The sequence below is a fragment of the Linepithema humile genome, chromosome 1, assembly GCF_040581485.1.
Source record: "Linepithema humile isolate Giens D197 chromosome 1, Lhum_UNIL_v1.0, whole genome shotgun sequence".
In the NCBI taxonomy this organism is placed as follows: domain Eukaryota; kingdom Metazoa; phylum Arthropoda; class Insecta; order Hymenoptera; family Formicidae; genus Linepithema; species Linepithema humile.
In genome coordinates, this window is record NC_090128.1 from 531539 (window position 1) to 557602 (window position 26064).

General features: G+C 34.2%; 1 protein-coding gene across 9 annotated transcripts in view; it reads left to right on the top strand.

Moving 5' to 3' along the window:
* LOC105674502 (nuclear receptor coactivator 1) overlaps positions 1 to 25899 on the top strand; it is a 113065-nt gene extending 87166 nt beyond the window's left edge. For 4 of the 9 annotated variants that reach the window (XM_067348206.1, XM_067348214.1, XM_067348208.1 and 1 more), the window contains 14 exons: positions 3031 to 4123; positions 6186 to 6308; positions 6590 to 6916; positions 7786 to 8154; positions 8336 to 8492; positions 9082 to 9260; positions 9409 to 9732; positions 10044 to 10150; positions 10321 to 10447; positions 10861 to 11158; positions 13447 to 13764; positions 19088 to 19264; positions 20574 to 20650; positions 22768 to 25899. In XM_067348206.1, the coding sequence (XP_067204307.1) occupies positions 3031 to 4123; positions 6186 to 6308; positions 6590 to 6916; positions 7786 to 8154; positions 8336 to 8492; positions 9082 to 9260; positions 9409 to 9732; positions 10044 to 10150; positions 10321 to 10447; positions 10861 to 11158; positions 13447 to 13764; positions 19088 to 19264; positions 20574 to 20650; positions 22768 to 22839 (3748 nt within the window). In that variant the 3' untranslated portion in view covers positions 22840 to 25899. The remainder of the gene's footprint in view (positions 1 to 3030; positions 4124 to 6185; positions 6309 to 6589; positions 6917 to 7785; positions 8155 to 8335; positions 8493 to 9081; positions 9261 to 9408; positions 9733 to 10043; positions 10151 to 10320; positions 10448 to 10860; positions 11159 to 13446; positions 13765 to 19087; positions 19265 to 20573; positions 20651 to 22767) is intronic. The other 5 variants (XM_067348209.1, XM_067348207.1, XM_067348213.1 and 2 more) reach the window with 5 other exon arrangements.
* The last annotated feature ends 165 nt before the right edge of the window (positions 25900 to 26064 follow it).

Below are 26064 nucleotides of genomic sequence, written 5' to 3' on the forward strand. Positions count from 1 at the left end.
CATTAAACTTACAGTCTATATGCAAACAAAATATGCACACATTAATATCAAAATAGAATTCACCTAAAATCTATAACATATGCTGAAAATTCGCTGATAATGTAATAAAATAATCTAATTCAATTAAAATCAATACTCTGTCAAACTGAGGAGGGTTCAGAAATCGGGTTGAAGTGTATCGTTGTTTTTTTAAATATTTTTTTGTTATGCATCAATATCTGTGTTTTATTTTGTGATTTTTATTGCCGTTTCTTCCATTAATATTTTTTATATCTAATTAACCAGTTGAGTGGTAATGTATCATATATGTACAAAAAAAAAAAAAAAGTGCCAAACGTGGTAATGTATCATATATGTACATTTCTAAATAACTCTACTAATTTTCAATAGATTTGCATAAAACTTGATATCCTAAGGTTTTTTGGGCTACTGAATTCGAATCTGTTGTCAAAATTGCAAAATTTAAAATAGCGGATCCAATATGGCGACTGTTAATTGTTAAAAGATTAAAATATTGGAGTTAGGTAAAATATGTATAAGACCTTATTTGTAGCTTTTTATGAGCTTCATTTTTTGTTTGACAACTTTTTCCGTACAATGAATACTTTCTGAAATAATTAACAAAAACAGTTTTATTTTTGAACCTTTGAGGGAGGGGGGCGGGGGGGCATTTGCGCCAAAAATCCATTTGGGAATATTATTTACTAGATAAAATAAGTATTTAGGCTGAATATAAGCCAAATCGGAGGTAATAGCTTTTCGGAAGTCCACCCCTCTTTTTTGATTCATCTCCACTTTTGACTGGAAAGTCGTAGTAAACATTTTTAAAAATCATTGCTCTTGTCTTGAAACGCCCTTTCAAATGATCCCCACTCGACCCATAGTGCCATTTAACATTTTCCACCCCTATTTTGCCCCCTCCCCTCGCTCCCAGGGCGGGGGGGGGGATTCACACCCATTTCGAAAAGTTGCTTTTTCGAAAACTTTGAACCCATGCTTCACCGTTTTTCGATATTTTAACCTTTGGCTCTTACCACTTTTGGCACAAATCTTTCGGAAAAGTCTACCACTCAATTGGTTAAATATATGTTTTAGCTACTTATCTTAAATATATTTAATTTTTAGGAAATAAGGATGTATAATTGTTTATGTACAACATTGTTCTTTTATTTGCACTAATTTTTTAATTTTGGATTTATCAAACTAGAACCATGTTAAGTTTTATAACATCACGGCACATTTTATAATATCACATATTCGGGTTTTAATAAGTTTGCGAAAATTATAATTATTGCATGTGATTTAACAGCAGGCTTTTTTATCGGTGCTGGAGATCTGGCCACTCTTGAACCATTGTCTGTTTCTCACATCACAGTAACCCAATTGTATATGTATGTATTTCAGTTTGCTTTTAATGTTTGAACCTGATGACGATGTTCATCATGCTTATTTTGCTCAGATCTAACATAATACATTACACGTGACTTATTTTCTAAGCGTTTAAATTACATACACATTTGCTTGTTGCTACACTCATATCATAAAAAAATTGCATCATATAATCACGATATTATCCTTTTCTATTAATTTCTGTCCTGAATCATCACTTAAAAAATTGCATCACTAAAAGAAGATAGTTGTAAGCTGTTTTATCTCATTGCTTTTTGTCAAATCTTGGGCACATATATGTTAAATTATTTAGAAAGCTAATAATTTTCTGTTAAGCTATCTTTTTGTGCAAGTTGAATTAATTTTGCCTTTAAAACAATAATTAACTTTAACAGTTATCCTTATAATTCATAAATTGTTAACATACATGGAGAGGGACGTACCTTGTTAAAATTGATTTTTACATATACGATCAGAGAGTTTGAATTAAAATAGTGTCGTTTTTTAGACATACTTTTTAACGCTTGACAAATATTTGACAGACGATTGACGTTTTGCAGTAGTTTGATTATTCTCTTTTTTTTTATACAGGGTGTTTTATTTTAATCTAGCCAGACGAATATTTCAAACGCTGTTGAGTTTAGAGAAAAATGTTTCAGACAAAAGTTGTAGGGTTCGGAGGGGGACACAAGATGGTGGGCTTGAATTTTTGATGAAGGTAAAATTGAAGGTCATATGAAGGTCAACTTTGTTTTTTTAAATGAAATGTAATATTTTTTTATTGCATATTCTGAAAGAACATAAAATTCTGCATTAAAATTGTCTGACACGTTTTTCATGAAAATCCATAATTTTTGAGGAAATTTAGCAAATTTAGCAACCCCGAAAGTGAGAGGCAAGGGGACTCACGTAAATCAAGCATCCCGATGGAATCAGATTTTCGTCACGTCCATGCCGTTGATTCCGGGTAACTCTAAGAACGAGAAATGTTCATGAACATGTACAAATTGATGCATGATTCTCTTTACAAAAACAAACATTTTTTTTTTTAATTGCTAAATTTCTTCAAAAATTATGGATTTTTATGAAAAACGTGTCAGACGTGTCAAACGTGTCAATTTTAATGCAGAATTTTATGTTCTTTCAGAATATGCAATGAAAAATACTACATTTTATTTAAAAAAACAAAGTTGATCTTTATATGACCTTCAATTTTACCTTCATCAAAAACTCAAGCCCATCATCTTGTGTCCCTCTCCGAACTCTACAACTTTTGTCTGAAACATTTTTCTCTAAACTCAACAGCGTTTGAAATATTCGCTTGGCTAGATTAAAATGAAACACACTGTAGACTTTTTAAAATGAAATCATGCTACATAGTAACCGTTGTATGGAATAATATTACATATAATACATATATATTTTTATGGTAAATTTTTCCTCGAATAAAATATTTTGTATTGTGTTTTGTAAAGCGCTAAAAGATCATTTTCAACAAGTTGTTATTGACGAAAAGAGATGGCTAAATTGATGCAAAATGTTCACACGTATTAATATATTACGCTGATATATTAATTAGACAGACTAAAATGAGAAGCAGCTAACTGGCAATATATTTGTTTTGTTTCTTGTCCATGATAGGGACAATGACTTAATGTCTATCGAGGGTGGTCAGCTTTCCAACAACAAAGTGTGCTCAGGACACTCTAGTAACCGTTGTGCGAATAATAGTAATAATAATAACGGAAACAATAACAATAACGTGGGTGGCCCGCTGATGTCTGTCGCGCATCTGAACGGTCAAGTGAGTGGTATCAGTGCTCGCGGTATGGCAGCGGCGGCGGTCTCGCACGCCGCTACGTCGTCGAACTCGATCGCTTTTAGCGCGGAGAGTGCCGGCGGCGGCGGCGGCGGCGATTCATGCAACCCGCTAACGTCGCTAAGCACGTCAGCCGGCAATCCGTTCAACCACTTGTCGGGGAACATGGACTTGGAATTCGAACTCTTCCCCAGCTCCACATGGGATTTTGATAGTAGTGCTGGGTGGGCGGATAGGCCGGAATCGAGAGCGAGCGGACCACCAAACTCACGACCACCTTCCCAGCCAGCCCCGACGTCACCGAGTCCGCAGGGAACCTTCTCTAACTCGGCGGTGGCGTCTCACTGCAGTCCCCTACGCCCGTTCAGCCCGACCACGGTCAGCGCCGCTCACACCTTCAGTAATTCGTTCCCCTTCAGTCCGCTTCAGGAGTCCACGCAGACGTCTACATTAAGCAGTAACGCTGCCAGCGGCGTCAGCACCAACGGTGGCAGCAGCGGTGGTGGCGTCGGTAGTAACATCGCTACGACGACTGGTAAGCGAGCAGAAGAGAGCAGCAAGAGCGGATGTCCCACCAGTAACAACGGTAGTGGCAATACTATGGACAATGCGACGACGAGGACCAGCAACGCCACCGTCACCGCCGTCGAGACTCAGAATAACAGTGTTGTATCCACCGAGTCCGGCAGACTCAGAAACTTGTTAACCAAGGGCCCAAGCGCCAACGAGGACAGCCAGGACAATACAAACAATGACTCGGATAATCAGAAGCACAGGATATTAAAAATCCTGTTGAACCAACAAGACGAGGACGATTATCATTCGGAGCACAAAATGCGTACGAGTCCTAGCAATATGCCAAAGCCGAGCATGGAGCACTCCAAATCGTCGCTCGGAAATAATATGCTATTGCAGGTAATTTTATGGGTTTTTATTACTCGTTGGATAAAGTATTTAAGTAGGGCAGTTGTACACTGTTGGCAGTGAACTTTGTACCATAAAGAGTATTAGATAGAGTGGAAATCTCAGTTGTACCTCTATGATGAACAATATAACATAAAATGGAATATTAATCTAGCATTATTGCATGGAGCTTAGAAAACTAAAGTAAAATAAGATTATTACTACCGTTGTGAGAAACTAAACTAGAAGTAAGATTCAAAAACAAAATAAATACTTAGATTTTACAACACAATATTACACTGAGGCGCAATGTATTTTTGCGTATACTATTTTCAGTGCTATCTCGTGAGTTCGATGTCTTACATTACAAAAACTACACGGAAGAGAGAGAGAGAATGAGTATGTAATTGGACATCAAACTCAATAAATAGCGTTGATCGCAATATACGCTCATCTTCCATTCTATTTAATTCTCTTTGGTTTATTGATACATGATGGTAATCATAGACACAAGAAGTATAGATTGTGTATTCCGTGTCTTACGCCTAAGTGGCGAATAATATTGAATAAGAAAAAAAGCGCTATCTCTCTACACGTGAGGGATGAAACAACTCTGTTCAAAATCTTTTCTCTTTAAATGTAGTAAACTGTTCAAACGACGCGAATCTATACTTATTACGTCTATGGTAGAAATATGTAATACTGAATGGGTAGATTCTAGAATTATGTAGTAACTTTGATGATCTTAAAATTAACCTCTGTGAAGTTGGCACCCCATTTTTTAAAAAATCAATTTTTTTTTAGAGTTCTGAATGCACCCCAAAGAGTTCTAGAGTTTTCCATAAAATTTATAAATAGTTCCGGCGAATTAGACAAAAAAATCAATTATTGAAAGTATGGGGTGCTAACTTCACAAAACGTTATCACAAAATTGACGATAACAGCTTAATCGTCGGAAATAATTGAAAATATCATTAGAATTATTTGTAGAACTCTTGAGGTGCTACCCAGAACTCTAACGAAAAAATTAAAATTCCAAAAAAATTTTATTCTTATTGGAACTTAGAATATTTTCTTAATCGGTGATACGAAAAATAGCGAGAACTTGTTATATATTGGTCTGAGCGCTTTGAACCTTAATAATTATCGTTAGAACTCTTGAGGTGCTACCCGGAACTCCAATAAAATAATCAAAATTCCAAAAAAATTTCTCACTTTTCGGGACTTCAAAAATTTTCGATCGGCGATACAAAAAATAGCGAGAATTTTTTTGGAATTTTGATTATTTTATTGAAGTTCTGAGTAGCACCTCAAGAGTTCTAACGATAATTATTAAGGTTCGAAACGCTCAGATTAATATATAAAAAGTTCTCGCTATTTTTTTTATCACCGATCGAAAATTTTTGAAGTCCCGAAGAGTGAGAAATTTTTTTTGGAATTTTGATTATTTTATTGGAGTTCCGGGTAGCACCTCAAGAGTTCTAACGATAATTATTAAGGTTCAAAGCGCTCAGACCAATATATAAAAAGTTCTCGCTATTTTTTGTATCACCGATCGAAAATTTTTGAAGTCCCGAAGAGTGAGAAATTTTTTTGGAATTTTGATTATTTTATTGGAGTTCCGGGTAGCACCTCAAGAGTTCTAACGATAATTATTAAGGTTCAAAGCGCTCAGACCAATATATAACAAGTTCTCGCTATTTTTCGTATCACCGATTAAGAAAATATTCTAAGTTCCAATAAGAATAAAATTTTTTTGGAATTTTAATTTTTTCGTTAGAGTTCTGGGTAGCACCTCAAGAGTTCTACAAATAATTCTAATGATATTTTCAATTATTTCCGACGATTAAGCTGTTATCGTCAATTTTGTGATAACGTTTTGTGAAGTTAGCACCCCATACTTTCAATAATTGATTTTTTTGTCTAATTCGCCGGAACTATTTATAAATTTTATGGAGAACTCTAGAACTCTTTGGGGTGCATTCAGAACTCTAAAAAAAAATTGATTTTTTAAAAAATGAGGTGCCAACTTCACGGAGGTTTAAAATTACAATTTTCTGTTTTGCATTTTTAGTTATTAAATGAGAAAAATGACGACGAGGATGAGGAAACTCGCGCCGGAGTAAAGAAGAGAAACGAGCTTCTGCAACAGTTAATGAAAGACCAAGATGAAGAGAGGAAGTTACAAGAGCATCAAGTATGTTCCAATGTTATTCTTACTCCGTCCAGCGAGAGAATGTCCACGGATCGGATAGAAACTCGTCCGTTTCGGGCAGATCTCCACCCACAGAATGCTTAGAAAGTCCCCCTCTTCAGCGCTGTACTGCTCGTACAGTTTGCCAATGCCAGCGGATGATGCAACGCTCTTTGCACGTTGCCCGCTATGCTGCCCCTATGCGTAGACAGCGCATTCTCACGCTGGACGGAGTATAAAAGTCACTATGCATTTTGGTGTTTTTTTTACTTTTGTTTTTTTAGCCCCGGGAGGACGATTCTCTCTTACGAAGTCTTGGATTTCGGAATACCACACCATCTCCATCACAATCGGGTGACCATATAGGTCTTGGCGGAACGGCGCAAATAGGACAGAAGAGACCAGGAGAGGATGGTGATCTCAATATAGCCGTGAAACGACCTGTGGACGGCTCGCACCAAGTGTCTTCTTCGGGCACGAGTTCTTCAAGTAACGCAACGAGTAAACTTTGGGAGAAGAATAAGATGTTAGCATCATTACTAGCGAAACAACCGCCGCAACCGACCAATATTCCACCGATTCCTGCATCTGTGATATCTGCTACACCACAGGTAAAGTTTAACAAATTTTCGATTGAAATAATCTTTCGATTCTTTTATCTCTATAAGTTGGTATCCTCCAAAAATATTACGTTACAATTGCTAGAAGCGTGCAATCGGCCCGCAGACTCACATAACCGAAAACCGCGTACGTGTGCGCTCAGCTCTTGCTTCGGCTAATAAAAGAGAGCAGAACGTTTCTACCGTCTCGTTTTTATCTGTGGTTTTTTTCGAGAATATAATCGTTAAAATGTTGAATTGTTTTACAATATAGAAAATATTTTGATCAATTCCTAATTTTTATTTACTTTTTTAGTAGCATTAAACATTTCTTTTATGTATAAAATAAAATTGGAAATATGTCTAAAGTGTGTGTGCAGATTGTTATTACTTTGCAAAACGAATAGGTAAAAAGAAATTAAACGTTGTTTTCTAAAGGAAACCCGTCAATTTTATTACATATGTATAATATGAAAGAATATAATAACATGCAAGCATCAGGCAACATGGCGCATGAGTCGCGGATCTCTGTACCGCTCAGTGATACATTTCGAGGTCCGAGCTTCGTATACACCGCAGAACGCTTTGCGCAGCACATGTACATGGTTCTTCGGTGTATGCGTAGAATGCTCGGAGTTCAAAATTGCACCACTGGTACCGCTCTTATTTTTCGTTGCCGTGTGACACGTTGCTGACCCACCCAGTAATATACAGATATTAATTTGTGGTTAAAATTTAAAATTAATTTGCGGTTTTTATTTGAATTCCCGACATTTTAGATATTATTATATATATCCAATAGAAAGAATATTAGAGAAAATTAAATTAAAAAAAATTTTATTTGAATTTTCAGATTAATAATTGTGTTAATTTTTATTTAGGAGATTAAGCTACCACCACAACGTGGTATAAAACAACAGCAGCAACAGCAACAACAACAACAGCAGCAGCAGCAACAGCAGCAGCAGCAGCAGCCGCAACAGCAGCATCAACAGCAGCAACAGCAACAGCAGCAACAGCAGCAGCAGCAGCAGCAGCAGCAGCAGCAGCAGCAGCAGCAGCAACAGCAGCAGCAGCAGCAGCAGCAGCAGCAGCAGCAGCAGCAGCAGCAGCCATGGACCGGTGGAAGTGTACAAGTTGCTAATAATGCGATTACGACCACTGCGACGTCGACGCGTTCTCTCCAAAGCCAGTCGAGACAACTACCTCGTCAAACAACCAATACCTACCTCAGTCAAATACTAAGTCAGGTAAACACGATTAATGTAATTTAATGAACATTGATTTTAGAATTAACTATGATCAAACATTAATTTAAAATGATTAAATATTTTGTTATTTGAATATGTATTATTGCGTATTCTTATTGAGTGATTGTCATTCTTATTGAAAAACAATTTTTTTAAACGTATATTTTCTTTATTTCTGTAGCATCAAAGGTCCCAAATGGGAACTATCGACTCCGAATTTGCGAGTAGCGGCGAATATCGCCAGGCTAATACTGATCCAACTACCTGGGATAATCAGTCATCGGATCCTGTCCTTTCGGATATTTTGGATCAAGTTATAGAGTTTGTCCCAGACGATGGTAATTATAACTAACAGTAATAATTAAAATTATACATAAAATTATATGTTAATATATAATTTATTATCAAATATAATATAACTAGGCACACAAGCACGTGCTATTTTTTTTTTGATTAATTCAAATCTTTTATACTCTTTCCAATTTTTTCTCAATATCTCCTCTGTATGATAATTTCTCATTCCTTCTCATATTTCCTATGTTTCTAACATTTTATTTTATCAAGTCGAGAAATGAATTCCGTTAAAAAATAGATGCGCTTGACTTTTGCGCGCAAAAGTTGCGAATATTTGCAAAAATAGCGTAGATTGTTGTATAATTATTTTTACCAGGTACATTTTACTAAATTAAAAGTTTTTTTCTTGTAATTTTTGTTGTGACTTCTTTTTAAAAAGTAATTGTTATTGTTATTATTGTCATAAACAAAGAGAAAAGTGCAATGGCACTCTTTGGCATTTAATACATTTTATTCATTTTTATATCTTACGTTCTAATAATATGTTTTTATATTCTAATAATATTAAAATTTTGTATTATTTTTGGTTGATCATATGTAGCAGTCAAAACAATGATACTATTTCTCTTTTAGTAGGCTCGTCTGCGATTGCAAAAATCATAGACGCCGAAGCATCGCAGAATCCTTCCATGAAAAAAGAAACTGCAATTAACGCTATCCAGAAAGTGTTGATGAGAGAGTGCGAGAGTGATGTGAATTCGACGTCTTCCACCATAACTATACCTGGCACGCCTCCAGCCTATTCCACTGCGGTAAGTTGTCTTTTTCAATCAAAGTCATTTGTTCTAATCTTGTTTATTTTCTTTAAAATATTTCTCAATTTGTATTGTTATTTTACACTGAATAAAATAATGAATTATTACTTTTTATATACTAATAAAATATATATAAACTTTATAGTTGGGAACTACACCTGTGACGACTAGTCACAGTTACCAGCCACCTCCCATGTACCAACAGCCCACAATGAGGTTTAACACTCAGCCAGGTGTCAGGCAGACCAGTCAGTTTCCGCAGCAGTTACAGTTGCAACAACAACGTTCCAAAATTATACAGCAGCAACAACAACAACAACAATTAAAACAACGATTACTGCAACAGCAAAAGCAGCAGCAGTTACTTATTCCGTCAAATGCCACCGCGCCGGATCAGATTAGTAGTGGCATTCATAACATCGATAATCTCTTGAGCAATACTGTTGCACCACCGAATGTATCGTTACAGGTATACAGTTTATTACAATACAAAGTACAAGATATAAGAAGTGAGAGATTTGCTAAAGAGAAAAATTTATTGTTTTTTTATTCTTTATTGAATAATGCCAATAATGATGAATAATAGCTAAGATTTGGAATCTAATTATTGAGTGTACAATATAGTTATTTGCATTAATTAATTTATTTTTTAAATATTAATTTTGTGTCTAATTTATAAGATTTTGTATATAATTTTGTATGTAATTTGCCATACTTTGCATCTAAAATTTTCTGATTTACGTAAACAAGTGATAAATGTGCAATATATTTTTTATTCAGCGGTCGAGTGTGCCAGATTCACAAGTCTCTCCAGGTTATGGGGGATCCGTCCAAATGGCTCCTGGTCATCGACTCGCTCACTCGTATACATCAACGATGCCACAGCAGTTAGTATATTTCCAGGCAGTTTATTAGCATAATTTATAATCCATTAGAAAATAAATCTTTTTACAAGAAAATAACAGTTTTAAAAAAGACGTCAAGTACGCGTGTTTGAAGAAAAAGAAACTGCATACTAAACTATACTAAAACTATATATCGATTCTTTCTATTACAGTCCTGTTGTGAATAACAACTTCAACAGTGGTCAGCAAGTGTCTGCCGCGGCAAGGCTCTCGCCACACTCGCCGGCTGGTATACTGTCGTTTTCTCATCCGCAACCGTTATCGCCACGAGTGACACAAGTGAGTGACGAAACATTATTATTGTACCATAAAGAAAGAAAACTCGTACAATACTGTTTTCATAAGTATTAGTTAAAAATAACTGAAGCTTAATTGATTCTTTGTCTCTTTGTAGAAGTAGACAAAGAATTTTAACTGATATTTATGCGACTGCATTCTATGCAAACTAAAGATCAGATATGATAAGTAAAGTGTTAGTATAATGCATGGAAATTACGAGTTCGAGCAAATATTTTATTTCTATTTGTATTTTTCATAACATTCATATATATATATATATATATATATATATTAGAAAAAATATATATTTATTTAAAAAATATAAATAAATATATAGTTTCTCTGTTTTCTTCATTATACATACTTTTTATTTCTCTGAGTATTTTTATACGTTTAACTGGTATATGCGCCAGGGCAATTACGGCAACACACCGAGATTATTCAACGTGAATCAGGTGAGGCCGCAGCAGCAGGTGACGGCGCAGCAACAATTGCAGCAGCAACAGCAGCAACAGCAGCGATCAATGCCTTCGCCGGGTACACCTGTCTCTGCGCGGCAATCTCCGTTTCCTAGCGAAGCGTTTCCGCCGCCAACGTCCCCCACGACCAATCAATTTCCACCAAATCCAAATACCGGTGCACCAAACGCGGCTGCCCAGTATCGACTACAACGGACTACGTCTACACCTTCTGCAACGACTCAATTGCCAGGTACGTATTACTTATATTTAAACATATTAGGATCATTCAAATCAGAGAAACGTTGAAGTTTGAACAAATATTGGAGATCATTAAGAACGCTATATAGCGTGAAATAATGAAGACCAATTATTAAGGGAAAGGTGAAAAGATGGTCGGTTTTGCGATTATAAAACGTTTGAATTCGCAAGACTGATATCGAAATATTGATATCGGTATTGTGTGAAGTATTTAGGACTTACTGCTATCTTTAAACTGTAACTTGTACGAGTATTGTTGATTAACAATGAGGTAATGAGAAATACGAAATTTTACATCGTGCGGCGTGCGAAAAGACGATGCGACAAACATCATGCATTTAGTTTTGTAAGATTAGAAATAATAAGCGTTTTTGGAAAGTCGTTTTAATATGCCAACGTGTTTAATTATTTTATAATTTATTGGATGATTTAAAGAAAAATGCGTATGATAATTAAGATTGAGGAATTTTTTGCAGCTACTTTTTATCATATGTTTTGTTTTATTGGATTTTAAATATGGTTTTTAATATCGTAGTAAATTGACTTATAGAACTCTCTGGTATTAACATGTACCTCGCTGCATGGGTTGTATACGCTCCACGCTGAACTTTCTGTGTGTGCAGGCTGTTAGGCCTTTTTTTCTTTGACTTAAACTGTGTAAAGACGACGATAATTTATTAAAACAAAAAGTTTTTGTCTTATTTCGTAGCACATTTTAAGCGTTATATACTTTTCTTGGTAACAATGACTTTTGCAGTCTTCTAAATATTATAAGGCTTATGATGGGTGTGTTTCGACCAGTGCCTATTTTATTTTCTAGACGTTGGCAGCCACTAAACCGAGAAGTGTTCCGGATAAAGGCTAATGTGCACGATGCTAGAAATCGACCCAAGATCTCGGTTCGATTTCTAGCATCGTGAACATTAGCCTTTAGGACATTGGTCTTAACACAACCCTGCACATACATACGATACTAGTTGCAGGGATTGCAGATTAACAAGTTTAGAACACTTTTTCGGTTTAGTTTAGTGGCAATATCTAAAAAATAAAATAAGCCGAACTAGCACGGGTCGGAACACATCCGATATAAGCAAAACTAGGCTATTAGTCACGACAGTGTGAAGTGTACGCGACCCACGTGTTACTACGATGCCATTTAATATAAGTGATTATTTATTATAATCAACATTTGTATGCATACAGTTTTTAATACCTAACGCGTTGAAATTAAAGCGATTTTCTTCATTCCTGGATAGTACCGAATATATATTCTTAAAATAGGTATTGCATACGTTTTCACAAACATTGTTAAATTAGTACTTATGACAAAAACCGATTTACAATTGGAGATTACTAAGAGTAACAATTAATCTACAATTAATTGTTATAAACGCATTGAAAGATGTGATTAAAATATGCGAAAGATTTTGATTTGAAGTGGGTAAGTATGTACAAGTTCAAATTAATTCTATTTAATCTATTAAATTGTGGGAGTCATGAGTAGATTAGTCGGATATGTGCATAGACTTGATTAGTATTTTTGTGCCTGTACTTCTCGGTGTTTTCTGTAAATAGAATTACGTGATATTTTTCGTGTCGAATCTTTTATGAAGGAAAAGAGTATTGTAACTCTAAGTAATGTTGCAGATTTTGTATTGAATTTGTGATTTAATCTCTGACTAATTTTTATAATTGGAACGATGTGTTACACTAGAAATATGACTGAAACGCTTTCTTATCTTTCATAATTTTATTTGTTATATTTCAAGAAGAGATTTTATAATTGTTTTACTCGCGAACATTAGATGCCGCGATTAACTTCTTATACTAAAATAATTTTATCTATTTTAATATGAGATTTAAAATTCAACATATTTTAATAAATAGAATAAAATTAATTACAATAACAATAACAACATTATCGTGTAATATTCGTAAATCTGATTTTAAAAAGTGTAAAATATTTCTAGTTTATTATCAAATGCTAAATAATATCTAATCGTAAATCTTTCGTTGAGAGTCAAAGGCACGAGAATTTTGTTTGTTTAGCGTATGACTATATCTGCTTTTAGCTTTCGGCCGGTGAAATCAAGCGCGGCCTGCTTTCCAGTTACGATTCAACTGGCTGTTTAACTTATCTTTAACGTATAGATTTCGATCTCGATATTATGCGTGCGTGGTTATTGATAGCGCTGGCATGGTATACGAAAGCGAAATAGAAGCGTTTTAATGTTCAGTCATAGTCAAAGAGTGGACTTCTATACAAAATTGATGTTGCAGGTGCAATTGGATCGCCTCGAAATTACAGCGGAGTTGGTAAGGACCCCCTTCTTTCACCTAGTCATACACACTCAGCTTGCCCGGCAACACCAACTCATAATCAACACAATGCTACTACAATGAACAACACTCAACATTTCTCAAGTCAACACACCCCTATGCTATACCAACACAATACGAATACTATGAACACAGCAGATATGCAGAACAGTCAGTTCTGTTACGAACGGTCGTCAGTTTCGCTCTATTCGTCTGGCGGAGAGGCGCAGGATGCAAGGTCACTGCCTCCCGGTAATCCTGTCAATCACCAAATGGGTGGTAAGTCATGTGACTTCTTAATGTCATATGACACTTCATCATCATTTTCATCACCCTTTGTCACTTTGGCAAAACCAATCTTTAACCACCTTATCAGCACCCCAACATATATCAACGTCACTATCAATCAACTACTATCTACGTCACTATCGAACGACACTGCAATCGTAAATATCAACAGCAGCAAAATAAATCATCAAAGATGGTCACGTGGCGCATAATTGTGCCAGGCAAATTATAGGACAATAAATATTTATATCCCCTTTTTCTTCATTCTTCACATTGGTCGTATACGATTGTGTAAATTAAAATTTTAATTATTAGTTTTAAAGTTTTTACATATTTCTTAATCATTAGCTTTGAAATCATGTGATTCATTCATTTCTCAGTTTTTTAAGGAAATCATTTTTACGCACCTAATAAGCTAGCATTCCTTTCAAGCATACAGGAATAAGATGTACTAAATGTTGCATGGTGCTTTGTTTATTTTTCTAATTATTTCTTGAATGTGTAACTGTGCATAACTATGCTCATAGTATTGAATGTGTGTAAGCTGACAATATTTTATATCTCTGTGTCATTCCATTTTCTGGGGAAAAGTCATTTGTATTGATGTACATTGTAACATATGTGACGTAATTCTGTATAATTTTTATTACACTTATCAGGTTTAATATGCTTATTCCATCTTGATGCCAAAAATATTGAGTCATCCCTTGTCGATGATTTCTCTTATAAATTATAAATTTTATTTGTACAAATGTAAATTTAGTTTGATTGTAGTTATTGATTCTCTCCTTGTAGTTATTGATTCTCTAGAGAAAAAAATAAAATAAAATTTTATGATAGATTAGGAAAGTTAAATGTTACTGTATATGGAAATTTTGTGATGATAAAATTTTCTAACGTGAGATATTTTTTTGGGGTCACACATTTCACAATTGTAAAAGATATATCTTAAGTAACTAGCTAGAAACAAGTTTTTCCTAGTTCCAAGAAAATATCTATTGTATGATTAAAGATTTTGAAAATGTTTGACTGCAGAAAAGTCGTCTAAATTGATAAGACACCATAATGTTGAACAGAACAGAGCAGATATCCATATTTGCGATACTTCTGTCTATTGTTTAATTACTGGTTGACAGTTATGAAAGTTAGATGGCTCATATGAGGTATCTAACAAAAAATAGTGTAATAAAATTAAAAAAAATTTCCATTCTGAAATAAATTAATGTACTTACATTTGTTACCAAAGTATTGGCATCGATTTCCTACAAAGTTCTCCCACACAATTTGGCATTATCACTAGTTGCACCCCTCATGGATATATGTAGTGACTAAAAATATAATGATATTATTACTGCGTTTATTTTATTGTACAAATTGTATAATACCGCGATGTTAAGTAAAAATTCTAAATTTATATTATATTCTCTTATTTATGATTGAAATATTATACGAAAAGTATACAAATATATTAGATAACATATTGTTAATGTATGGAATTGAAGCTTTCAGTCTATATAGAGTTATATTTTCTGTTTAAGAAACAGAATTAAAACATCAAAGGTATCAATGGAGAATTGCTCTGTATTATATTGTGATAATACTTAGAAAGTATATTATCATATTATTTTTGTAGTAAGATTGCTTTCCCACAAAGTCGATACTAGTCGATACGAGTCGATAGAAGTCGATTTTTTTAACAATCTGATATAAAATCCTGCGCACAATAGAGAAAATATTATAAGAATAGGAATAAATATTAAATATTGGGGATGAAATATTTTATGCATTCTTTTTGACTCTTAGAGTTACAAAATTCTTATAGAATACTTACATCTATCTTATTTACTAACTTCTATACTAAAATGCTATTTTCCTATATCGCACACATATACACATGCACGTTTCGCTTTCAAACATTCCTAACTTAAAGCCATGTGCGTTTGACTTAAATCCTCAATCTCGTATCCTTATTTCCGACTTTTGGTTCCGTGCACCATTGGATTATATACAAAAAAAATTCTCTATAAGAAAATTGTCCAGAAAAATATCAAATCTCAAAAATTATCATTATAACTCTAATAGAATATTTAATACAAAATAAAAATTAAATATTTAAAACTGTTACTTAAATATTTGAAAAATTTCGCCTACAGAAAAATTGATGCTTAGTTTACTGATTTAATTTGTAATTTGTAAATGTAATTTGTAAATTTATAAAAAAATAGTTAATATTTACTCCTATTCCTAATATTTTCCCTATTGTGCGCAAGAACTTATTTATAGTTTTATATTCAAGATCCTTTAAGATAAGTTTAGGAGTACACTTTTAGGCATAGTCTGAACTTAAGTACAGTTTTTAAAATATCACATAGATTAATAATTGTCAATTAAAAAATCTTTCAATATATATGAAAAAGGCTAATGAGCCACCGCTGGTTAGTGCGAAATTTTTAATGTTTCGTATAGAAACTTGATTCGTCTGCATTGAGACATTAAAATGTACGTACACTGATCTCAGATTCGAGATACTAAAGTGTACGAGAAATGCATACATCGATCTCATTATTCGAGAATCAGAATGTATGAATGAAAGTAAGGAAGTTATTTGAAAAAAAGGAAGACGAGAGAAAAAAATATCAGGACGCGAGTGGTTAAGCCGTGTGCTTGGGACTTGAACCCGGATCTTTCAACTCTCTAAGCGATAATTCTACCCACTACTCTAACTCCACAATTCTAATATATACTCTCGTTGGTTTTTAGGACAAACAAATCTGTAGAAGAGAGACGCTACTTGAAGCTCGCGTGATTAAATGTCTCAATGCAAACGAATCAAGTTTCTATACGAAACGTTAAAAATTTTGCACTAACAACCAGCGGTGGCTCCATTAGTCTTTTTCATATATATTGATATGATATTATCACACGAGCCTATTCCTCATATGAAAATTCTCTTATATTGATTTAAAAAAATCTTTGTTTGACAATTATTAATTTATGTAATATTTTAAAAACTGCACTTATATATATATATATATATATATATATATATATATAAAGATCGAACTATGAAAATCGTTCTGGAGTTTTTGTATTGATTGTTCTTTGTTGGAAAGTTTAAAAGTAATCGAACTCTTGTATTTTTAACTTAAATCGAGTAACTTATTATCAGAAATATAAATAACTAGTCATCTATTCACTAGTTTTTTGGATTAGTTATTAGTAGAAAATTATATAGAAGAAAATTGTCCAGAGGAAAATTACATAGAAGAAAATTGTCTAGAGAAAAATTGTCTAGAAAAATATCAAATCTTAAAAATACAGAAGTTCGACTTTATTGTTATGGTTTGAGCAGAAAATGATTGATCAGAAATTCGGATTTTTCGATAAAAATAAATGCAAAAATCTGAAGAAATTCTGATCAACTCAATATAGAATTGAGTATAATTGAGTATACTAGTATACACTATACATAATTGAGCTTATTATAATGTAAGCTTTATATTAGAAATATAACTCTTTGCACTGCACTACAACATTGCTATACGGCGATATAGTGTATATCGCAACTTTTAGAGTGCAAGAAGTTAATAATGTTGAAGCTGTTAGTTTTCTCGTATTTTTTTTATGAATTGAAAGGCGAGTTTTATGTGCAATATATTGAAATTTTCGGACATTTTTTAGACTGCGTTCGGAAACTACACTTTGTGTGATACTGTGTTTATACAATATATTACGTATATTGTACAAATGTCACACAGACTGTGGCTTCCGAACGTGGCAACCTTCTCATAGAGTTTAAAAAAATTTTTTTTTGTTATTTAGTAACTAAATCTGTTTAGTAGTTAGTTAAAGTTTCTGGTCAAAAAATGAAAAACTTTTTGATCATTTAAGAATAATTTAAATATATGTGTATTTCCAATTTAAAGAAAATATTTTAGACTTAATTGCAAACAAATATAGGATGAGATTTTTTTCATGAAACTTGTCTTTAAATTTGCTTTAAAGAAGAAAAAAGAACGAGAAGACTTTTCGGCTAATATTTTTAGGAATGTAAAAAGTAACATTACCTCATTAACTTTTTTCTTTGAGGCACAGGAAGCGCTGAAAATGGAAAATATGATATTCCAGCTTAATCATTCTCTCATTGTCACATCTTGTGTTCATCTATGTAATGTAACATTTTAATGTAAAAAGATGAATCCGAGCACCGCTTATCTCTACGTGCTGTGAAAACATTTACTAACAACGAGGCCTTTTTATGTACAATGCATCGAGCTTCCGTGATTAATATTTTTATATTTCGTGCATTCTACTATCGATCGCTCTATCACAGTGCTAGACAGGATTTGCACATTTCGGTCGATTTTTGTAAACTAACGCCTACCGGCTCCCCACTACGTCTTGAGACAACAGAGGCAGCCTGAGGCGTGGTACTCTGCCTCAGGAATGGCCGCATCTGTAACGCAATGAGATTCTCCCGACTGCCAAATATCAATGTTTTACACGCAATCTTTAAAATCTTTTTTTAAATAATTTTTTTATAGATTGGAAGAGTCTCTGGGACATTTCACAAATCTATCGAATATAATTTAATAATATTTCAGGATTATTATAGCGTAAATGTAATAATCGAGAATTTGAACTTTGTTATTGAATTTATTACTAAAAAAAAGATTTTAAAGATTGCGTGTAAAACATTGATATTTGCGTGCCTGAGGCAGAGTACCGCGCGCGCGGTACCTCACGATGTAGTGGGGAGCCGATAGGCGTTAGCTTACGAAAATCGATCAAAATGTACAGATCCTGTCTAGCACTGCTCTATCATAATGTGTGCACCATTTGTCTTGTAAGATATTGAAATTTCACAATATGCGGTATACATATCTAATATAAGATGGCCCGAAACGTGCAATTTTCTTGATTACAAATCAAAAACAAAGAAAGCAGAATACTTGTTTGATTTTTCTGTTTAGATATGAATACTTTTTTTAATTATAAAATTATATCATTGAATGACTTTAACATTGAATCATCTCTGTTTTTAGTAGAATAAAATTTGTCATAAAAATTTATTTGTATTTTTCCAATATTTTGCTATATTATTACAGAACTTTTATATTCTACATTGATTCAGTATTCTGCATTGTGCCAAGTTAATTGAAATTTTATAATTCTGATTTCTAATTAATCAATATATATGATATTAAAATCAAGCACAATAACGTACAGATGTAAATTAAGAATTTTGACTTTTAGGGAAAAGATATATGTTACGATGTAATTTTTCTGACAAAGGTCTCTTTTGTTGTCTCAGGTAATGCCAGCACCTCGGAATTTGTGCGGCAAGAATTGCGGGCGATTGTCGGCGCGCGAACGCAGCAGCAACAGCAGCAACAGAGAGTGCCCAACAACCTACAGAACAATCTTTCTGGTCAAGTTCCTCAGGACGATCTTGAAGCATTTGGTTTGACATTCGAGATGTCTTCTGCAGGTACGTGCCTTGGATGTAAAAATTTGTTTCATGTTGTGTTACGGAATTCAAACTATCTCGAAATTATATAGAAATTGACTCAAGAAATGCTAGCTATGCTAGCTGTGCGCTCATATGAATTATACTTGAATAAAATACATAGCAAAATTAGAGATTCGGTGAAATTATATTTTCTTTTTATATATTAATTTTTCTCTTCATGTTATGATGTTCAATGAGAATCGTGCATTGTTTAAAATTGAATTATAAGTTTTATGCAGTTAAGTTTTATCGAGTTAACGTTTAGGATCAATTTTTCATATACATTTACTAATTTATACATACATGCAAATTAATATCTATATAAATATGAATGGTTGAACTATACTTGTTGAGGATATTTAAACGTGAGACACGTAGAGAAGTCATTTATTTCCAAAATGAGAAGTTTTGCAGTATGCTTTACATTTTCGTAGCATACACGAAACATAAGAGTTTAGTAAGTTAGCATTTCTCTGCATTTCCATAGCAAGCATTATTTTTCTAACTTGAATTTTGTCGACCTAGCTTCAGTCTTGTAACTACAATATGGCAATCCGATCTTGTAATTTTGACATCTCTTATAAATGATGTGAGTTTTGTGAGTGAATACTGTGAAAAAGTATTACAAACAGTTGTACAAAGCTCCCCTCGTAGATCATGCACATTTTCTAGATTTGTTATCGCACACGGTTATTGTTACAACTAATTACACTTATTGCAACGCATCTCCGCAGGCCCTGTATTTTCTGTGTAAGATTTATACAACAAAATTTTGGAAACAGAAATCAAACTTTAATTAACTTTTCTAATGATTCTACACATAAAAATAATATTCAAGAAAGTTTAAGTAAAATCTCGTTTTTATATTATTAAGGAAAAATTGAGTCTAATAATTCTTTCTGTCTGCTTCTTCTGTTCTTCTAAAGAACTCGGGTTTCGAAAAAAGTGATGGTTGCAATTATTAAGAAATATGAATAATACAAAAGATTTTATTGAACAGACCTAAAAAATATCTGAAAAGTTATGCTGAATTTACAAAGCTGACTTCCTGTCGCCAATTCGATCGGATTAATATCGATCTTTCGCGTTTCGCAAGTTTCTCACGAAATCGCAAAAGGAATCCTCAATCAAACGAGAATCTTACGTCAATATGCAGGCTGTGAAGCACGTGCGATCAGTATGTGCGTTCGCGATTACTATGTGTGATCTCCCGCTTCTTATAAGGAGAGGCAAAATATTTTTTCTGCTAAGATTGTGGTAACACCTACTGTTACGATGTCCCAACTAGGTGAGGCTGTGGTTAGCGATGGCCCCGCCAAGAGCTGGGCCATTGGGAGTGCCGGAAGTGCCCCCTCGTCCTCCAGGGTAAGAACCCCATTCCGACAATATAATTAATTTTACGTATTTTTTGATTTTGTTATGCTATGTCTTCCCTCTATACGCTTGGCTTCAGAACTGATTGTGCACGAAATATATTTTAATGATCTCTCTTTACTTGCGCACTGAGCGTAAAACTTGTAGGGGTTCCTCATCTTTCTTTTTTTTTTTCATTTTATTTTATATAGCGCTCTCTTTATATATGCATGCAAGCCGTCACTTGACGATTCGTCATTATCGTTGCAGCATTCGCATGTAACGATATTCTCTCGGATTTTCTGTAGCAGTCGTAGTAGGAGATTTAATTCTTTTGTATGCTAAAGTGTTGCTGACAATGCAGTTGAATTAAGAAGAACACTTATTTGGCTTTATACTCGTAGAATTTGTTTCTACTTCTTTCTATCTATATTTTTTACCTCATTTCTTGTGCAAGTTGTATTGAAATTTTTAAAATAGATGAATATTTCATTCAAAATTAAAATATGTTGTAATAAATGTATTTCTGTAACAGAATATGAAGATTTTGAAACCAATTATTGACTTTAAAGATTTAATTTTTTTTTAAACAACTGCTTATTTATTTTAACATGAAAGCTCAAGTTTTTACATAAAATTTTATAAAGATACATTTAAATGATTTTTTTTGAAAGAATATAAGTAAATATTAAATTAATTTTTTTATGAAGAAATGCGCATTGAAACAATGAGTTGAGTCGATCGATCAAGACGTTTAAAGTTTTACACTCAGTGCTTTGTATCAGTGAGAAACGCTATGTTTTCTGTTACGTAGCTGTATTAAACAAACTGATTTCGTTATCACGGCAAGACTTGCGTTTGAGGTGAATACTATCGAGGCGCGTTAGCTGAACGTGTTAATTGCCTCCATTATCTGCATAATGTTAGCGTATTCATGAGAGTTGCATTACATTCTTTGCAAGGTACTAATTGTACGTAAATATCTCTCGGGCTGCATTAACTGCGAGTAACTTCTTTTAATTGTTGTTTAATTCACACAAGCGCATGGCTGATACAGCGCCAGCGTAATGTTCCGCTAATTTCACCGTGCGAAAATGATCGGTAGAACTCTAATTTGTCGCAAATTCAAAAAGCAATTTGGACTTCTCATCTCGATTGTTTTCCTCGATAATTTTCAAAGTTTCTAACGCTACGCACTCATTCCCGTATTGAGCGTCCACGTGATCAGTGCCGAGCAAAACGTCTTCTTACATATCTACAGGGTGATGGTGTTGTAAGCTTCAGCTCATTTGGAGTAATCAGTAATCGTACTACCATTTGTTTTATTGTATAACGTACGTATCTAGTATCGTAATGCTTTTTCACAGTGAGCCAATTAGATATCTGCGCGTAGATACCTTAATTTTCTTTTTTTTTTTTGTTTTTGAGAGCGATTGTTCTTGCATGTGAGGAAACTGAGCTAGTGCTGAGGAGGTGTAACGTTTGGAGAGACAGTTCTAATTCCAAATTACTTCGACTGCGTAAATGATTCGAAATATATGATTGTCTGTAAAGGAAACTCGAGGGAAATCGCTGCATAAGCAGCTACTATTGTGCATTGAAGTATTGGATGTGTAGTTGCTATGTGGCTTTAGTGCGGTTCCATTTTTTAAGTTTTGCATCAAGACGAAGTAGCGAAGTTTGGACGTACATGTCATAAACCACATTGAAAAAACTCACGCATCTGAATATCGAGGTATCGAGGACTCGAATGGTATTGAGTACTCGGATGCACGGATCCTTGTAGTTTTTATGAAAATCTGAACGATTGTCCTAGATAGAAGTGTGTACGCGGATACCAAATACACAATTTACCATTGATTCTTAGACTCGGAGATAATTCAAATTAATGTTGGATGGAAAAAATTAAATTGATTATATATGAAAGTGATTTGAGACCGATTGCTGGAGAAATAAATCTGTAGAGATTTCGCTCTTCACTTCTCAGAGATAGATTTTTTGTTTCGCAGACGTTAGCCGCATTCTAATGCTCTGTGTTTTTCACTCTCCGCGATCGGTTTCGAAATCCGCGTCGAAATCTGGTATGACGGAAAGAATGCGGTTCTAACAAAGGGCGTTTTTGATTTCAGACTACTATGGAGGAGGTGGCACGAGGTGATCCAAAGCAATCGTCGTTGCTGCAGAAGCTACTGTCCGAGTGACTGCAGGCCACCATCCCGTTACGCAGTAAAGGATTATATGTAATATATGTTTGAGTGTGCGGAGAGCGAAACGGAGATGTAGGACGTAAAAAAGGTAAAAGAGAGTGAGAGTGCGAGAGAAAGAGAGGGAGAGAGAGGGAGTGAAAGAGCGTGGATGAAAGGGAGAGAGAGAAAGAGAGAGTTACAAAACGTATATACACTCTTATACGTAATGGATACTATTGTATTATATGTAACGCCACACCACGGAGTCAGTATTCATATACGTATCACCAAATACAATGCAAAATTAGTGCGCGGTGCTCTCTAGAACATTTGCCCGTTGATAAGCCCGAGGATGAGAAACGAGCGAGCGGGAGGAAGAAAGAGCGAAAGAGAGACAGAAAGTTCAAGGTAGAGATAGAAAAAAAAGGAGGGAGCAGCGGGACTTCTTCCCTTTCCTTTTGTTTTTTGAACACGAAGGACCAAAAGTTTCCGTTTCCGTTTGGCTGTGCCGAGACTTGCTGGCTACAGGGTCGCCAGGAGTATCGAGGTCGCGAAGTATTATCGCGACGTAAAGAGAATCGATTCGCGATGTTCGTTCTTGTCGCTTTTTTTCGGGAAAAAAGTCTTCTTCCCGTCGGGCTCGTTTCGGCTTCGGACGACCGGAGATATACGTCGTATCGTATACCGGAATATGACATACGATACGACGATCACAGGTATATGAACGAGATAAGCCCACATCCGCATTTTACCTGTCGATAGATGTGTGTGTATGTATGTACGTATGTATGCGCAAATGTGTGTTACGTTTGTGTGTGTGTGTGTGTATGTGTGTATGTCGCGTTCTCCGTCAGTATTGTATTTGGTATATCAAGAATGGAAAAAAAGGAAGAGGAAACTATATTGTAGGTACCTCAAAAAAGGTATACTTTACTATACCACTGGCTGTTGAAGATAGATACTATTTATAGGATTTAATTATTGTACACAGAGGAAAGAAGAAATAGAGCACTCTATTCACGTATTCTCCTTAATTTAACATCCTTTTCGACTATTACATTTATGAATAATATATTTGTGATTGTAAGAATCTGCAACCAAATTTTGACAAAGAATACTTGTTGTTGTTAATATGATTATAACGATTATTATATTGTAATAACTATTAATTATTTTATTTTATTTTATTATTATTATATTATTATTATTATTATTAATATTATTATTGACATTATTATTATCACTATTACCAATATTCTTGTTGCAATTACTATATTATTATAATAGTAAGGATAATAATAATTATTATATTATTTTATTATTATATATCAATATTGATATTATTGAACACTTGGAATATGCATATTTCTATTCAATAGTAAGAGTACCTTTATATATATAAATATAAATATAAATATAAATATATTGTATAAATGTATATGTATATATATGTATAGTGGGTTTATGTACGCGTTATATATAAATAATAGAAGCGGACATTATTTATGTATAATCGATATATAAATTGACGTATATTTATATATCTATACATGCGAGATGAAGAAAGAAAGAAAGAAAGAAAATCGATCTTCTATTTTGCATAGCTCGGTAATGATTCTCTTTTGGGTCTTAGATGCACACTAAATTACTTCTAAATGACATCTGTTGTTATATAAATGAGGAAAGAAGAAATCTTCTAATTACACTTTACACGCGTATACACGCACACCGATGCTACGCGCCTGCTGTTGTGTATGTATGTGTGTGTATATGCGTGTAATACATACATATGAAAGAAATCTCACGCAAGTGTCTTATTTTTCCAGGAAGTTCACCACTTATTAAAAAGTTGGAAGAAATTGCTACTAGAGGTTTTGAACGCGTGTGATGATGAATTTTCGGTGTACGCGAATTGAGCAACGTCGGCGATTTTTTTTTTTTTCTCTTTTTATAGGCGGAACGTTGTTTTAATGCGAAAAATGGATTAAGTTTGGGAAAGTGTCTCTCTTTTCCATTTTCCTTTCGGCCGTGATTTCCAAATGTGATTTTGACGGACGCGCTTGTGGCAATTCTAGTAGTTATTCGGCATATATTATTATATTTATATCGTTATACGCGTCCGTCGAGTGCTATTTTTTTTAAATTTCGAAAGTCTTTTATCGAAGGGAAAAGGGATTGAGTTTATATTGGATTATTTATGAGAGTTAGTTCGTATGTATCGTTTAGTGTCGGATCTGCCGGAGTATGTACATAATGGAAAAATAAAAACGTATTTGTTCGTTTGTGTGTGTCTAGTAAAAACGGATGGGGTATCCGCGCGCGCACGTTGTTGTTGCTTTCGTTGCCTCTCTGATATTTTGTACAGCATAAAATACGTTTTGTTTCATGACGCGAGGAAGCGAGTATAACGACGACGGCGGTGAATTAGAATGCTGAAGTGACGTTGATACTGTGATGACATTAATACTTGGCCTGCTCGTCCCCTGTTGCTTTTTCTTCCAATCGAAAACAGTTATAAAGTTGTAATCTTCGTAAAAAAAACACATCCGTGAGGTACTCTGAATATGTACACGTACATACATAGGCATGTACTCGCCTGTGAACGCGGATACGTATATTACGCGTACGAGAGAGAGAGATAGTAAGAACGAAAGAGAGAGAAAGAAAGAGAGAAAAACAAAAGTGTGAAAAAGGAAGAAAGAAAGAAAGAAAGAAAGAGAGAAAGAGAACACAATTAATACGCACGTACATGTTGTGTATGTCCGCGCGTGTGCGTGCTTATGTAGGATGCGAGACGAAGCGTCGTGATGTTACGCGGGTGGTATGTATGCGTGTGTGCGTGTGGGTGCATGCGTTGTTCGTAGGCACGCTCGTACGCGGGTGTGCGTAGCAAATTACGTCATATAGATAGATCATATGTGCTTTCTAATGATGAATAATTTTATAAATATAAATATAATACCGATCTCTCACCGTGTACGTTCATTTCGATTACGATGAGCTTGTATGTGAACTTCGCATGCCTGAGGAAGGCCCGTTCGCTTTTTATTAAACTGTCACATGATTTCTTTCCGATGTTGCTTCTTCAGTTAACTGTTTTTTTTTCCAAATGCCATGCAAACATTTTCAAAGTATCCTTAACATTTTTCTTTCCTCTGATTACTCGTTCTATGTTACTTTTAGACATGTCTTTACTCAAAAGTTCAGTGTGATATTATTTTTAGATTTAATTTAGTCTAA